This window comes from Gymnoscopelus braueri (assembly GCF_963280865.1).
Source record: "Gymnoscopelus braueri genome assembly, chromosome: 4".
In the NCBI taxonomy this organism is placed as follows: domain Eukaryota; kingdom Metazoa; phylum Chordata; class Actinopteri; order Myctophiformes; family Myctophidae; genus Gymnoscopelus; species Gymnoscopelus braueri.
This window is the reverse complement of record NC_137605.1, coordinates 2,085,971-2,101,894: the sequence shown is the minus strand read 5'-3', so window position 1 is coordinate 2,101,894 and position 15,924 is coordinate 2,085,971. Positions and strand designations below refer to the sequence as shown.

The 15,924-nt window shown below is 42.1% G+C and overlaps 1 protein-coding gene across 1 annotated transcript; it reads right to left on the bottom strand.

Annotated features, from left to right (window-relative positions):
* Positions 1-5,505: 5,505 nt before the first annotated feature.
* Positions 5,506-13,376, bottom strand: LOC308083282 (chymotrypsin-like protease CTRL-1; the record flags this gene model as incomplete). The annotated part of the gene is made up of 7 exons (XM_080425554.1): positions 5,506-5,667; positions 8,286-8,416; positions 9,555-9,735; positions 11,496-11,577; positions 12,589-12,668; positions 12,883-12,986; positions 13,331-13,376. 7 exons carry the CDS (start codon positions 13,374-13,376, stop codon positions 5,506-5,508), a joined length of 786 nt encoding a protein of 261 aa, XP_080281680.1.
* Between the last annotated feature and the right edge of the window lie 2,548 nt (positions 13,377-15,924).

The window sequence follows — 15,924 nt, the reverse complement described above, 5'->3', positions numbered from 1 at the left end:
TAATGTGCACCCTCCCGCTCCCTCAGGTCTGGCGACGCAAACCTCCTGGACTTCCCCAAAAAAAAAAAAAAACGCACCTGGGGTGACAGGGCATTTTCAGTTGCGGCCCCCACCCTCTGGAACCCACTCCCACCTCACATCAAAGCCGCCCCCCCACTCTTGCCGTGTTCAAAGCCTCCCTCAAAACCCACCTCTTTAGACTCGCTTTCCCTGCCTAAACCAACCTCACTTTCTTCCTCTAAGGCTTAGCCTTTTGTTATTAGTTTGTTTTTGTTTTTAGCCTTTTTAATGTTTTCTTTTCTCCTAATAAAATAGTTTTTAAGCTGTTTTGTAAAGCGACTTTGGGTACTAGAAAAGCGCTATATAAGTCCGATGTATTATTATTATTGTCTCCGCCAGGCCGATAGGCATGGCGAGAGAGTATGTTTTGCCCCCCGTCCGTCCGTCCGTGTGTGTGTGTGTCCGTCCTTCTGTCTGCGAGCAGCTAATCTCCGCCACCGTTGGCCCGGTCACTGTGAAACTGCCCACACACACTCCCTGGATGCCACAGCAGAACCTCTGCTCCACATTTTTCAGATCAGCCTGTCATAGCGCCACCATGAGGCAGACTTTTGCAAAACACAATTTTTGCTATTACTCCTACAGATTTTGTCCAAAAACCACGCAAATCGGTACACAGTATCTCTATAGCCATGTGATCAACACGGATCTGTCTGATTTTTTATATTCCATCATGATTGGCTAAAATTGGCTTCCAAAGTTTACAGGATTGGTACATTATGAACAAAATGCTTCAAATCATGAACGCAGCATGCGATTTCCGTGAAATTTTCCACAGAGATTCCCACTTGGCCCAGGAAGAAATGCCACTTGAAAACGTTCACATCAGCCCCATGGTGGCGCTATAACAGGCCGATTCACGTTTTTAGCTATAACTGCACCAATCTGTGTGAAACTTTGCACCCACACTCCCTAGATGCCAAGGAAACCTTTGCCCTGCATTTTTCACATATACCTTTTAGAGCGCCACCAGGAGGCTGAGTTTTGTAATACAATTTTTTTGCTCTTACTCCATCAGATTCTGTCCAAAAATCACGCAAATCGGTATACAGTATCTCTATAGTCATGTGATCAAGATGAATGTGTCCGATATTTCATATTCCATCCGACTTGGCTAACATTGCCTTCCAAAGTTTGCAGGATAGGTCCGTTTTGAACAAAATTCCTCAAATCATGAACCTAGTGTGCGATTTCCGTGAAATTTTGCACGCACATTCCCACTAGGCCGAGGAAGAAATGCCACCCTTTTCACCTTGGCCTGTTATAGCGCCACCAGCAGCTCTAATTTAGCAAACCACATTTTTGGAACAAAATGCCTCAAATCATGAATGCAGTGTCCGATTGTCGTGCAAGGCCTAAGAAGAAATGACACCCTTTTCACATTGGCGCCACATTGGCGCCACCAGGAGGCCATAATAACCTACCTGACCTGGCGGAGACTTGTGCTCCGAGGAGTACTTTATCTAGTTATTATTATTATAATGTAATGTAATAGTATCATAGTAAATAAGTGTCATACATATTCTGAAGAAAACCTGGAGACTGACATTGCGTAATTGGGTCTTATGATCAAAATAAGAACATTATAATGGTGTGTAAAAAAGACAATCTAAAATGTCCCACGGACAAGACCGAGTCTTTGCCACGGACACATTTGTCCGTGTACGTACATATTGATGACCCGTGTTTGCCGACCACATCAACCTTTTCACCTGTCAAGTCCTTCTTCAGGGTTTATGAAGCCATGACCCATAGCGTCCCTACAATAGCAGATCTACAAGCTCACAACGTGACGTGTTGTGAGCTTGGAGCAAAAGGCAAAAACAGAGGGCCACACTTATAGTGCACTATAACAGATCTCAAAGTGCTACAGTGCAACGTAAAAACATTTGCATAAAAACAGCACATCTAAAAATATGTTTTTAAATCACAAATATTTGAGGATTTTAATATTGCCTGCAGCGAGTGGTACAGTATGAACCAATGTTTGGGAATGATGAGTATGTTAATAAACTGAAAACAATTCCATTGTTGGACACAACCATTGCTTGCTGTGTTGGTGAAATGGCTGTTATGTCTCCCATGTTTGGGCGTGATGTCTGGATGGCATGATTGACCAGTCGGTCAGTGGTCAGTGGTGTAAAGTAACTAAGTACATTTACTCAAGTACTGTACTCAAGTACACTTTTGAGGATTTTTTTTTTCCCATTTTCAATACTTTTATATACTTCTACTCCACTACATCTCAGAAGCAAATATTATACTTTTACTCCGCATCGTCTGATCTCGTAGATCTGCTATTTTCAAACATTTTAGTACTTTTACTTTTGGTACTTTAAGTACATTTTGATGCCAATATCTTTGTGCTTTTACTCAAGTAATATTTTGAACACAGGCCTTTTACTTAAGTAAAACATGTGAGTACCTTTTCCACCACTGTTGACGGTTGAGGAGATGATCAGTGTCATTTACTATTGTTTTGCTAAACGTGATGGCTTTATCTTTCATATCAGAATGTGTGGGCGGAGGAAGGCCCATAACACGCTAATCAAGACGAGGGTTTTGCAATTGGAGAAAAAAAAGTGCTGTCAGTGAAGAAGGGAAGTGAAGCATTTGCAATAAGAACCTTGCACATCTCTAGTGTACACACAACATCTACACACTTATCTACACACATACTGAACCATAGCCACACGCTTATCTGCAGATATCTACACACACAAAGCAGTCCGCGCACGCGCGCGCACACACTCACACTCACACTCACACTCACACTCACACTCACACTCACACTCACACACACACACACACACACACAAAGCAGCCCACACACACACACACACACACACACACACACACACACACACACACACACACACACACACAAAGCAGTCCGCGCACACACACACACACACACACACACACACACACACACACACACACACACACACACACACACACACACACACACACACACACACACACATAAATGATGTGTCACAAAGATTGGAATAAATGAGAGTCAAACGGTTAAATTTGTCAAAGACAGAGAGCCTAAATGTCATAGTAATCGCTGTGTTCCCAGAAATGAAGAAAAGGATAAACATAAACGTTGTGTTATTGAACTTTGGAACGAAGTACAAATGGTTGTGAAACCGCTAGACGACATCCACATGGGGAGACATGAAGGCGAGCCCCTTTCAGGACAGAGGGGGGCCAATAAGCGCACAGATATGATATAAATATACAACTGTAAGATATTGGGGAGTTCTTTCTACGGGAGAGCGCCTAGAGAGCATACATGGGCAACTGGCGGCCCGGGGGCCACACGCGGCCCCCACTTTCACTTAATGCGGCCCCCAGGTTAATATTGGAATACTGATATATTATGGATTTCAGCTGTTTACAATTCAAACATGACCCGCTTTAATTACGTCCAATGTATTTGTATTTAAGTTCATAAAGCTAACATACTGTAAGTACAACTAAATGCAAATTTGTTAAATGTAATTTTAGAAATTACATAAAAATGTAACTTTTGAGGATTCCAATACAACATTTGCAAAAATAACAGATCTAGAAGCTCAAAACGCGTCGCACTGCGACACGTTTTGAGCTTGTTGATCGGCTATTTTTGCTGCTTTTGTGTGACATAGAATGGCCCGACAGTATATGCAATGTGGCCCTCTGGAGTGAGTACATTTTGGCCTTGTGAGCTTGTAGATCTGCTATTTTCAAAATATTTTTTATAAATTTGAAAACTTGTGAAATGGGACATTCTGCATAAACAGTACTTTCTACTTTTGGTACTTCAAGTACATTTTGATACCAATACTTTTGTACTTGTTCTAGGACAGTGTTGGGCATGGGAGGTGGGTTCTAGGTGGTGGGTTCTAGGAGGTGGGTTCTAGGATGGTGGGTTCTAGGAGGTGGGTTCTAGGAGATGGGCTCTAGGAGGTGGGTTATTGGAGGTGGGTTCTAGGATGGTGGGTTCTAGGAGGTGGGTTCTAGGAGGTGGGTTCTAGGATGGTGGGTTCTAGGAGGTGGGTTCTAGGAGATGGGCTCTAGGAGGTGGGTTATTGGAGGTGGGTTCTAGGATGGTGGGTTCTAGGAGGTGGGTTCTAGGAGGTGGGTTCTAGGATGGTGGGTTCTAGGAGGTGGGTTCTAGGAGATGGGCTCTAGGATGGTGGGTTCTAGGAGGTGGGTTATTGGAGGTGGGTTCTAGGATGGTGGGTTCTAGGAGGTGGGTTCTAGGAGGTGGGTTCTAGGATGGTGGGTTCTAGGATGGTGGGTTCTAGGAGGTGGTTTCTAGGACGGTGGGTTCTAGGAGGTGGGTTCTAGGATGGTGGGTTCTAGGAGGTGGGTTCTAGGATGGTGGGTTCTAGGATGGTGGGTTCTAGGAGGTTGGTTCTAGGAGGTTGGTTCTAGGAGGTTGGTTCTAGGAGGTGGGTTCTAGGATGGTGGGTTCTAGGAGGTGGGTTCTAGGGGTGCCAACGGACTAAACCTTGTATCCAAAACCATTCCTTTTTTAATTATTTGGAAAAAAAACTGCTTTTTTGCGACAGTCTTGTATGGTGAAGTAGTACACTATTAAGTACATTTTGATACCAATATAATGTTTTACTTTTACTCAAGTACATTTTCAATTCCGAACGTTTACTTGTAATGGAGTATTTCTACATTGCGGTATTAATAATTTTACTTAAGTAAAACATGGGAGTACTTTTTCCACCACTGGTTACAAGTCTGTGTACCTGCCTCACCTCGGGGTGGGGGTGGGGGTGGGGGTGTGGGGGGGGGCTGCTTTTACATGTTCAAGGCCAGAGTTCCAATGTCTCATAATCCACCTATGATGAGGCTCACTGGTCACAATGTAGTGTATGATTATATAATTATGGTTTAAGTGGGTTTAAACCCATTAAGACCTGAGACGATAATTTAAAAAAATCTAAATCCTAAAAGTTTTTCAAAAAAAAGAAAAAAAGAAAAAAATGTTTTCAAGATTTTTCTAAAATAGCAGATCTACAAGCTCATAGCGCGGCACTCGGTGCCGCGCTATGAGCTTGTAGATCTGCTATTTTTGAATAGCCAAAGAAATCGAAAGTGACACAGATGCGTTCCAGGTCTTAATGGGTTAAGACCGGCTTACTGTATGATGCAGTGATCCCTGCAAAAGTTATATTGCTTTTTATTGAAATCATTGGAATATCGTTTTATCTTCTCTGCCCTCCCCTCCCCTCCCCTCCCCTCCCCTCCCCTCCCCTCCCCGTATGCAAACAAAGTCACAACTTGTTGTTTAAAGAGTTTACTTTACTTCATGTAAGCTTTAGTTACAGATGCACCAAACATTACAACAGATGATAGTAACTGTTTAAAAGTGATCAAACAGTCCAGTCAGTCGTACAGTATGTTAGCATGTTGTACATTTTAACGAGCGTCGACTCTTCAGTTGTACGCGACGGTCTGGTCGATCCAGCTCCTCAGGTAGGAGACGCGGGCGTACACGGCGGGAGTGCGCACGTTGCAGTCGCTGGTTCCCCAGGAAACGATTCCCACCTGAGACCACACCCCACCGCTCTGACACACCAGAGGACCGCCGGAGTCGCCCTGGAGATAGAAAACACACATTTATATAGAGTCACCCTGTAGATAGAAAACACACATTTATATAGAGTCACCCTGGAGATAGAAAACACACATTTATATAGAGTCACCCTGGAGATAGAAAACACACATTTATATAGAGTCACCCTGGAGATAGAAAACACACATTTATATAGAGTCACCCTGGAGATAGAAAACACACATTTATATAGAGTCACCCTGGAGATAGAAAACACACATTTATATAGAGTCACCCTGGAGATAGAAAACACACATTTATATAGAGTCACCCTGGAGATAGAAAACACACATTTATATAGAGTCACCCTGGAGATAGAAAACACACATTTATATAGAGTCACCCTGGAGATAGAAAACACACATTTATATAGAGTCACCCTGGAGATAGAAAACACACATTTATATAGAGTCACCCTGGAGATAGAAAACACACATTTATATAGAGTCACCCTGGAGATAGAAAACACACATTTATATAGAGTCACCCTGGAGATAGAAAACACACATTTATATAGAGTCACCCTGGAGATAGAAAACACACATTTATATAGAGTCACCCTGGAGATAGAAAACACACATTTATATAGAGTCACCCTGGAGATAGAAAACACACATTTATATAGAGTCACCCTGGAGATAGAAAACACACATTTATATAGAGTCACCCTGGAGATAGAAAACACACATTTATATAGAGTCACCCTGGAGATAGAAAACACACATTTATATAGAGTCACCCTGGAGATAGAAAACACACATTTATATAGAGTCACCCTGGAGATAGAAAACACACATTTATATAGAGTCACCCTGGAGATAGAAAACACACATTTATTTAGAGTCACCCTGGAGATAGAAAACACACATTTATATAGAGTCACCCTGGAGATAGAAAACACACATTTATATAGAGTCACCCTGGAGATAGAAAACACACATTTATATAGAGTCGCCCTGGAGATAGAAAACACACATTTATATAGAGTCACCCTGGAGATAGAAAACACACATTTATATAGAGTCACCCTGGAGATAGAAAACACACATTTATATAGAGTCACCCTGGAGATAGAAAACACACATTTATATAGAGTCACCCTAAAGAAAACAGTCATAAATCTGAAATAATATATTATTTAGCTATTTTTAGCTGGGAAGGAATATCATAACGATTGTGCACTTGGTGACTAGTTTTAGATTGTTGGCATGGTGTTAGGTATGGGTATAGGCAGGGGTGCACATAACTGGTGTGCAGGTGCGCATGCGTCGTCAAGACGAAAGGAAGCGCTCTCGCGTACCAACAGCTGGGACCGCTGGGACAGGAATTTACTTCCTGAAGCCACACTCACACAATCACGCTAAAGCACACGTCTGCCCCATACGCGCCCCATACACAGCCATTAGGCGGAGGGGGCGCATGCTGCACGTGATTGTGTGAGTGTGGCCTCGAATCCTGACACAGTCAGTCGCGCGACTCACACGCAGCACGCTGCTGGCTGTGTTACAGCCACTCGTCACCGATGATGAACGCACCGTGATGGTGCAAAATATGCCGTGAACGTCCCAATCTGGCGGATAAAAGCAGCGCCTTTTATACAAGGACAAAGAATTTCAGTCACCCAGCTTTTGATAAGCATGACAAAAGCAAAGAGCACGTCAACATAGTGCAAAAAATGTATAACAGGAGCAGGCAAGTTATCCATGTATTGCTCTTTTATCCATCCTGCGAGACGTGTTGCGGCAAAATGTAAAATGTAATGTAAATATATGTTTTCCTTCTCAAAATCAGCAGCAAGCAAAACACATACATAACCCAGAGGATTACTGTATGTGATTTAGGGCTTTCACGACTAGAGATTTTTACTGGTCGACTGATTTGACCCAGTGGTAGTCGACTAGTCGACTTTAAAAAAAAAATATATATATATATACATATATATATATATATTTTTTTTAATATTGTTTTAATGCCATCACTATTATTATTATCCTCCTGCCTTAATTTTTATGGCATTTTAAGGGAAATGCTTCTGGTACAGCAGCACAGCAGTGTCTCCAAGGATCCTCAAAAGGGGGTTATTGCCCAATAATAGGCTATTATTGGGCATACTTTTGACCCCCTTTTGATAAAAATTAAGGCAGGAGGATAATAATGATAGTAAGATGTGCCATTACTATGGCACTAAAACAATACAAAATAAAATGTAAGAAAACTTTTTTTTTTTCTCCCTCAACTATTCGACTAGTACCAACAAGGTGGACTAGTGGTTATACTGGTCGACTAGTTGGTGAAAGCCCTAATGTGATTAAACAACAGTCTGAACAAAAGAATAAAGACGTGCACATCGGATCCCAAAGCCAAAATTGGGGGGTTTGCAGGTGCTGAGCAACGATCAGTGCAGGAAAATAGAACATTAATCAACGCTGTAGGGCTCCAATAATACAGATGCTTTATCACGCACTTCTGGTGCAATAAAACATCTGTTATATTGGAGCCCTAACTGTATGCAAGTGTTTGTTATTGTTCTATTAAATAACTGCCTAACATCTCAGGTTACCTGGCAGATACGTAGGAAGTAAGAGCATGAATAAAAACATACCTGGCAGGAGGACACTCCAGAGGCTCCGGCACAGATCATGGCGTCAGTGATGCGGTTCTGACCCCAGTACTGTTTACACTGAGCTGGACTCAACAGAGGCAGAGCAACCTGCTGCAGGATGCGAGGAGAGGCTGTGGAACACAGACAATGATAGTTCTAAACATTATATATACTGTACATGTGTATATATATGTATTTACACACACACACACACACACACACACACACACACACACACACACACACACACACACACAGACATCCTGTGTGTGTGTGTGTATACACACACACACACACACACACACACACACACACACACACACATTACACACCGCATGCCACTCTCTGCACTTCCTGTGAAGAACTGTTTCTCTTCGAAAATATATTAGCCGATCTACAAGCTCTCAGTGCATCTCATCATGATGTGCTGTGAGCTTGTAGATCGTCATCTTTTAGTTTAGTCTCATATGGCCTCGAGGCAGCTGTCTAATCACTCACTGTATCTGTTAAACTAGAAGACAAACATAACACACTCTCTGACAGAAACAGGAAGTAAACGTGAGAAAGTTGAACATGTGTGTTGATTGTTACGCCCTCAGGTTTTGTAATACAACCACAGCATTTAGAAGGTCAACAGGTCACCACTGAAAACGTTACTGTGTGTGTGTGTGTGTGTGTGTGTGTGTGTGTGTGTGTGTGTGTGTGTGTGTGTGTGTGTGTGTGTGTGTGTGTGTGTGTGTGTGTGTGTGTGTGTGTGTGTGTGTGTGTGTGTGTGTGTGAGTGACGATTACAAATTTAAGTTGACGATTCATTGTCATTCAAATAATTGCGATGAATGATTTAATTGTGTGTTTGGCCGTTGATCATTGGAACATTATGCCCTGTTGGGCTTCATAATAACAAATTCCACATGGCAGATATGACAAATAACTGAAATATACTAAGAAATTATTGACATATTTGATAATTCGATAATATAAAAAAAAGCAGAAATCGCTGATCTACAAGCTTACAGCTTGTAGATCAGCTATTTCTGCTTTTTTTATATTTGAAATGTGTGACAATCTTTCAACATGGAAACGATTATGCAAAAATAATTGCGATTATGTAATGTGTGTGTGTGTGTGTGTGTGTGTGTGTGTGTGTGTGTGTGTGTGTGTGTGTGTGTGTGTGTGTGTGTGTGTGTGTGTGTGTGTGTGTGTGTGTGTGTGTGTGTGTGTGTGTGTGTGTGTGTGTGTGTGTGTGTGTGCTGCGTGTGTGTCCACCTACATGTCTGTCCAGTGCGTCCCCATCCTGTGGTCACACAGCGTGTCCCAGAGGGGACGGACAGGCTGGAGGAGGCCAGACACACGGGGGAGACCCTGGAGGTCATGCGGGCCGGAGAGGACAGCCTGAGCAGAGTGACGTCATTGTTGAAGTTCTGGGTGTTGTAGTAAGGATGGCTGATGGCCTGTATGGACACACAGAAACACACATATATTGAGCGTATTGCTCTATCTCAGGGGTCTTCAACAGGGGGTCCGGGACCCCTAGGGGGTCCTCAGAGTTACTACAGGGGGTCCACCAAATCTTTGTGTGAAATGATTTTTTTTTTGTACCTTAACCACTAGCATCCCTTTTTCTGAGGAGAACTTTAACCAAAAATAGCAGATCTACAAGCACACAACGCCTCGCAGTGCGAGGCGTTGTGAGCTTGTAGATCTGCTATTTTTTGGCAACGAGGTATATAGGTGTAGAGGGAAAAAAGAGCAGACCAAGTAAACAAAAAAAGTTTAATCTTAAACATAATTTTATACAATATAGAGGAGGGGGTCCCTGCTTCATCTCTGTCTCAGCTAGGGGGGTCTTGGCCTGAAAACATTGAAGACCCCTGGTCTATCCTATCCTATCCTATCCTATCCTATCCTATCCTACTACTTTAATTGAAATGACCTCCAGAATGTGTCAGGTGTTGCTCAACACACGATCACTCCATTTGCCCCCAAAACTTGCCCCAGACTGTTGATCAGAGCTCTGGCTATAATATAGGCTTCTTTTCCCGCCTTCAATGTAATAATGAATTGCATTTTTATGGCGCTTTTCTAAGTACTCAAACTTACTCAAAGCGCTTTACAATGGTTCATTCATTCATACAGCAGGGGGGGGGACAGTGGGAGGTGGAGCGGTGAACAGTCGACGCCAGCGTCCTCACCTTTCCCACATTCACACACCAATGTGGCCAAGCTAGCGCCGACCCAATCATTGGAGGCGATGTAGGGTTCAGTGTCTTGCCCAAGGACACTTCAACATGTGGACAGGAGGAGCCGGGATTCGAACCGCCGACCCACGGATCATTGGACGACCTGCTCTACCTCCTGAGCCACAGCCGCCCTTCAAACATGTACCTGCATATTGTACTGTTGATATAAAACTACATTTTCTAATATATTCTAACATTTCAGCCACAGCAGCTTTCCTTTTTTTCTGTCCGCAGCTTTTTTGATCAGGCCCAGATGTGAAACCTGTTGTTTCTTTAACCCATTAAAACCGGGAACGCATCTGTGTAACCACTTTAATCATTATTTTATACTTTGGCTACATTGTTCTATTTGTATTTATTTTTTGCTCTGCAAAGCACTTTGAGCTGCGTTTATGTCATGAAAGGTGCTATATAAATAAAGTTTATTGTTATTTATCAAAAATATCAGATCTACAAGCTCATGGCGCGGCACCGAGTGTCGCGCCATGAGCTTGTAGATCTGCTATTTTTTGGAAAAATCGTGAACATTCTTGCAAATCTTTGAATATGGATATATTTTTTTAAGCGAACATTTGTAACTTGCTTCTGGGGGGGTCCCTGGAACAAAATATTTGGAGATGGGGGGGGGGCGCGGCCAAATACATATAATTTTGGGGGTCCTTGACATGAAAAAGTTTGAGAACCACTGATATTATAACAACATAAGTTATTTTTAAAAAAAAAGTTAGGATTTAGAAGACATTTGTAGAATCCCCCAGAAGCAAAGATTTGAGTTACAAATGTTCGCTGTAATAAATGCAATGATTTGCACACATTGTCACAATTTAAAAAGAAAATAGCAGATCCATAAGCTCATAGCGCGGCACTCGGTGCCGCGCTATGAGCTTATGGATCTGCTATTTTTGAATAGCCCAAATAAATGTTAAAATGACACAGCTGCGTTCCCGGTCCTCATGGGTTGTGTCTCTTACCCTGGAGATGGAGAGGACCTGGAGCTGTTCACTGCCTGACTGACGGTCATGTTCTCCTAGGACCACACGATGACGTCCAGGGCTACACACACACACACGCACACACACACACACACACACACACACACGCACACACACACACACACACACACACACACACACACGTCACCATGTTAAAGGGTCTACACCATGAAAATCACTTTTTTCTTGTTTTTTTGTATTTTCTGGGGTCCCCAGTGTCTCTTGTACCCAAAAAAATGTTTTTTTTTTAATTCAGTCATTCCTTCTCATTTCATGGATTTCCAGAATGGGCGTGTCTGAACAGGCGATCTCAGAATGGAAATGTTTATGATGTCACAAACATTAATGATGGCAAACCCAATGTTAAGTGGGGGTCTACGAACAAATACTTCGGGCTCGGATTTTGGCTCCGCCCCCCGGAAGTGGGTGAAACAGGCACCTCAAACACTTGGTGGAATTTTTCAAAAATGTTCAAAGTGGTTTTTTTTCTATTTTGTATTTTTCTTAGATGCTTCTTTTTATGCAGAATTTTTCCTTTTTTTTCTTTTTTAATATATATATATATTTTTTTATTTATTAACAGACAGAATTGCTCAGTAGCCCCCCCCTGCCCAAGAGGACGTTTTGGTATTGCAGCTGAAAGTGCTGTATAAGCCAGAGACAATTGACTTGGGATGAGTATATCTGAGTGATGATTTAGGCTCAAACCTTTTGAAAAAGGTTTGAGGGACATACACCATATGATATTAAATATCAAATATATTTTTTAAATTCATGGTGTAGATCCTTTAACTCACTTTAAAACACTTCTGGTTTAATTTTATCGTCTATTCAGCCTTTAGCACAGACAGTTTTTAAGTTGCTTGATTCAGTATTTAGAAATTTGATATTCAATTTATCAGACACGCCCCCTTCCTATATGAACCCATTGAAACTTCAAACTTGGTTCTGGTGACTGATATTGTCGTTTAATGCGCGAGGAGGCTGTTTTTTTTTATTATCTTAAAATATAATTTTTTGTGTGACTGATTTGAAGGGGGGTTTGGGGGGATGTCGGGGGGTCATTACTCACGACACACGGCAATGAGCAGCGGTCACCACCCAGTACTGGTTGATCAGAGAACCTCCACAGAAATGGAAACCTGTGTTGTCCTGAGAGAGGAGAGGAGAGGAGAGGAGAGGAGAGGAGAGGAGAGGAGAGGTAGAAGAGAGGAGAGGAGAGGAGAGGAGAGGAGAGGAGGGGAGGGGAGGGGAGGGGAGAGGAGAGGCGAGGAGGTTCAGTCGGATGAATGTTGCTTTTTTTTGTTACTGAGTAGGAGGACATGATACTCTATTGATATGATTATTATTATGGTATTATTATTACCTGTAGAGACACCTGCCAGGGCCAGGACCCAGACACTGCATTCTGTCCGTTAACGATCTTCTCGTCTTCTCTGACCTGAGGCTTGATGGATGGAACTCCACACCCTGAGACACACAGAGAGACCAAACACACATTACAGAGAGACCACACATATATGAGACCAAACACACATTACAGAGAGACCACACATATATGAGACCAAACACACATTACAGAGAGACCACACATATATGAGACCAAACACACATTACAGAGAGACCACACATATATGAGACCAAACACACATTACAGAGACCAAAAAAAAAAAACATACAATAGTGTCGCACAAAAGCACTTCTGTGAGCTTGTATATTGATTGTAAAGAAATATATAATAATATTGAAAAAGGAATGGTTTTGGACAATATGTTTCTATCATTGTGACAATAAAGCCACAAACAGCCACTCACCCAGTGTAGAGGCCAGCAGAGATAGACAGCTGATCAGGAAGAGCATGTTGGCCATAGTGAGGACTGTAGACTGTCTGTCTGTGTGTCTGACTGTCTGTCTGCTGTGGAGGCCCTGCTCTTATACCTGTCTGTGACGCACCTGTAACCCCAACCTCAACCCCAACACAACCAGTGTTGCCATGTCCGCTTATTATAAGCCACTGTGGCCTTGTTTTTTTTCTATGAAGGCGCATGTAAATAGTGGTGGTTGGTTTTTTTTGGGTGTTGTTTTTGGGTGTTCATATTTTGTGCCAGGGACCCCCAGATCTGCCTTTTTTCCCCCCAAAATGGCAGATCTACAAGCTCACAACACGTGGCATTGTCAGCTATTTTAAAAATCCGTAGCTGATGTGTTTAAAGTGATAAAACAGATGTTTATGCTACATTAAGTATGTTTTTCTGGGGACCCGTGTGTGTGTGTGTGTGTGTGTGTGTGTGTGTGTGTGTGCGTGCGTGTGCGAGCGAGATCATGTGACCTGCAGTAGTCACTTCTTATGGGCTTGTTTTCGTAGCCCTGTCTGCTTGTTTCTCTGGCTAAACCTGGCAACACAGAACACGAGCCACACACTACTGAGTGTCCCTGGAGCCGTGCAGGTGTGACAGGTGTGGGAACTTCACTGCTTTATCTGTCTGTCTGCAGCTGGCAGTGTTTCATAACCTGTCTGTCTGTCTCACAGCCTGTCTGGGTACAGCAGACACACACTGTACTCTACTCAGTGATGGAAGAAGTACTCGGATAGTTCACTTAAGTACAAGTAGCAATACCGCAAGTTACAAGTAAAAGGCTTGTTCAAAATGTTACTTGAGTAAAAGTACAAAAGCATTGGCATCAAAATATACTTAAAGTACCAAAAGTAAAAGTACTAAAATATTTTGAAAATAGCAGATCTACAAGCTCACAACGCGTCGCCATGTTTCTCTACAGTTGTTATTTATTTTTATTTGAGAAACAGGTGTACAGCAGATGCATGCCCCACAGGCCACTCCCTAGTCCCTCCCCCCACACACCCACAAACACAACTAAACTAAATAAAAACAGAACAATAATAGTAAATAAAAAATAAAAATAAACAAACGATAAGTAATAACAACAATGACAACAACAACAACATCGACAAATGAACAGCACACACACACACACTGTGTGTGGAAATAGCAGAGCAATTGTTGTCAGCGAACCTGTCCACACACACCGTCACTAACCATATCAATTAGTAGTTTCACTGGTTAATTGAGAAAACAGTGGAGACCAAAGTTGAGATATATCTGATCTTGAAACATTTTAAAAGTGGGCGAAGACTCATTTTTCCAAAACAGAAGAATACATTTCTTGGTAATGTTATATAATTAACACTTCTTTTTTTTTTGGATCCATCTGGATCTCAGGCAACTCATTTAGTAAGTAGACACATGAGGATAAGTCACATTCCGTTTCCAATACAGATTTTGTAAATTAATCGAATTCCAGAAATGTTTTCGTTTTTTTTTTACACAAAACATGTGTAAGAATGTTCCTTCGTTAGTTTTACATCTAGGACAATGTAATGAGTCATCTTTAGAAATGTTATGCATTTCTATTGGAGATAAAATGTATATGGATACATTTAAAATTAGCTTCTTTGATTGTGTTACTTGTAAATGGGAAATGTGCTCTGTCACAGACTTTACAATTGTTCTTGAATAAAAGAAGTGAAAGGTATGTTGCATTAAAAGTTAGTCTTTACATATTTAAGTAAGTCATTCCTCCTCTCCTCCCCACCTCCTCCTCCCCACCTCCTCCTCCCCAGCAGGGTCACAGGGTTCATGCGTCTCCTCCTCCAAACTGCACACACACTCCCTGGATGCCAATTCAAAACCTCTGCCCCAAACCTTTCAGATTGGCCTGTTATAGCGCCACTATGAGGCCGATCTTTGCAAAACACATTTTTGATGAGAAACTGTGCACACACACTCCCTGGATGCCAAAGCCATATTCCATCCTGATTGGCTAAAACAAAAGCCCTCAAATCATGAACGCAGCATGCGAAAATGTTCAAATCAGCCTCATGGTGCGGCTATAACTTCTTGTTGTTTTTACCTATAACTGCATATCTGTGTAAAACTTTGTATGTGGATTCCCTAGAGGCCAAAGACAAACCTTTGCCCTGCATTTTTCACATCTGCCCTTTATAGCCTCACCAGGAGGCCGACTTATGTAAAACAATTATTTTGATATTACTCGATCAAAAAATCATGCAAATCGGTACACATGATCTCTACAGTCATTTGATCAAGACGGATCTGTTTGATTCTTCATATTCCATCCTGATTGGCTAAGATTGAACATTGCTGGCCCACACTAACCTAGCTGACCTGGTGGAGACCTGTGTGCTCTTTGTCTAGTTGAACAATAATTCCACTGGTGGTGAATTATCATCATACTTAAAGCCATCATAACACACACACACACACACACACACACACACACACACACACACACACACACACACACACACACACACACACTGTCTGCATGGTGTGAACAGTATCAGTCTGTGAACATGTTACGCCAACCA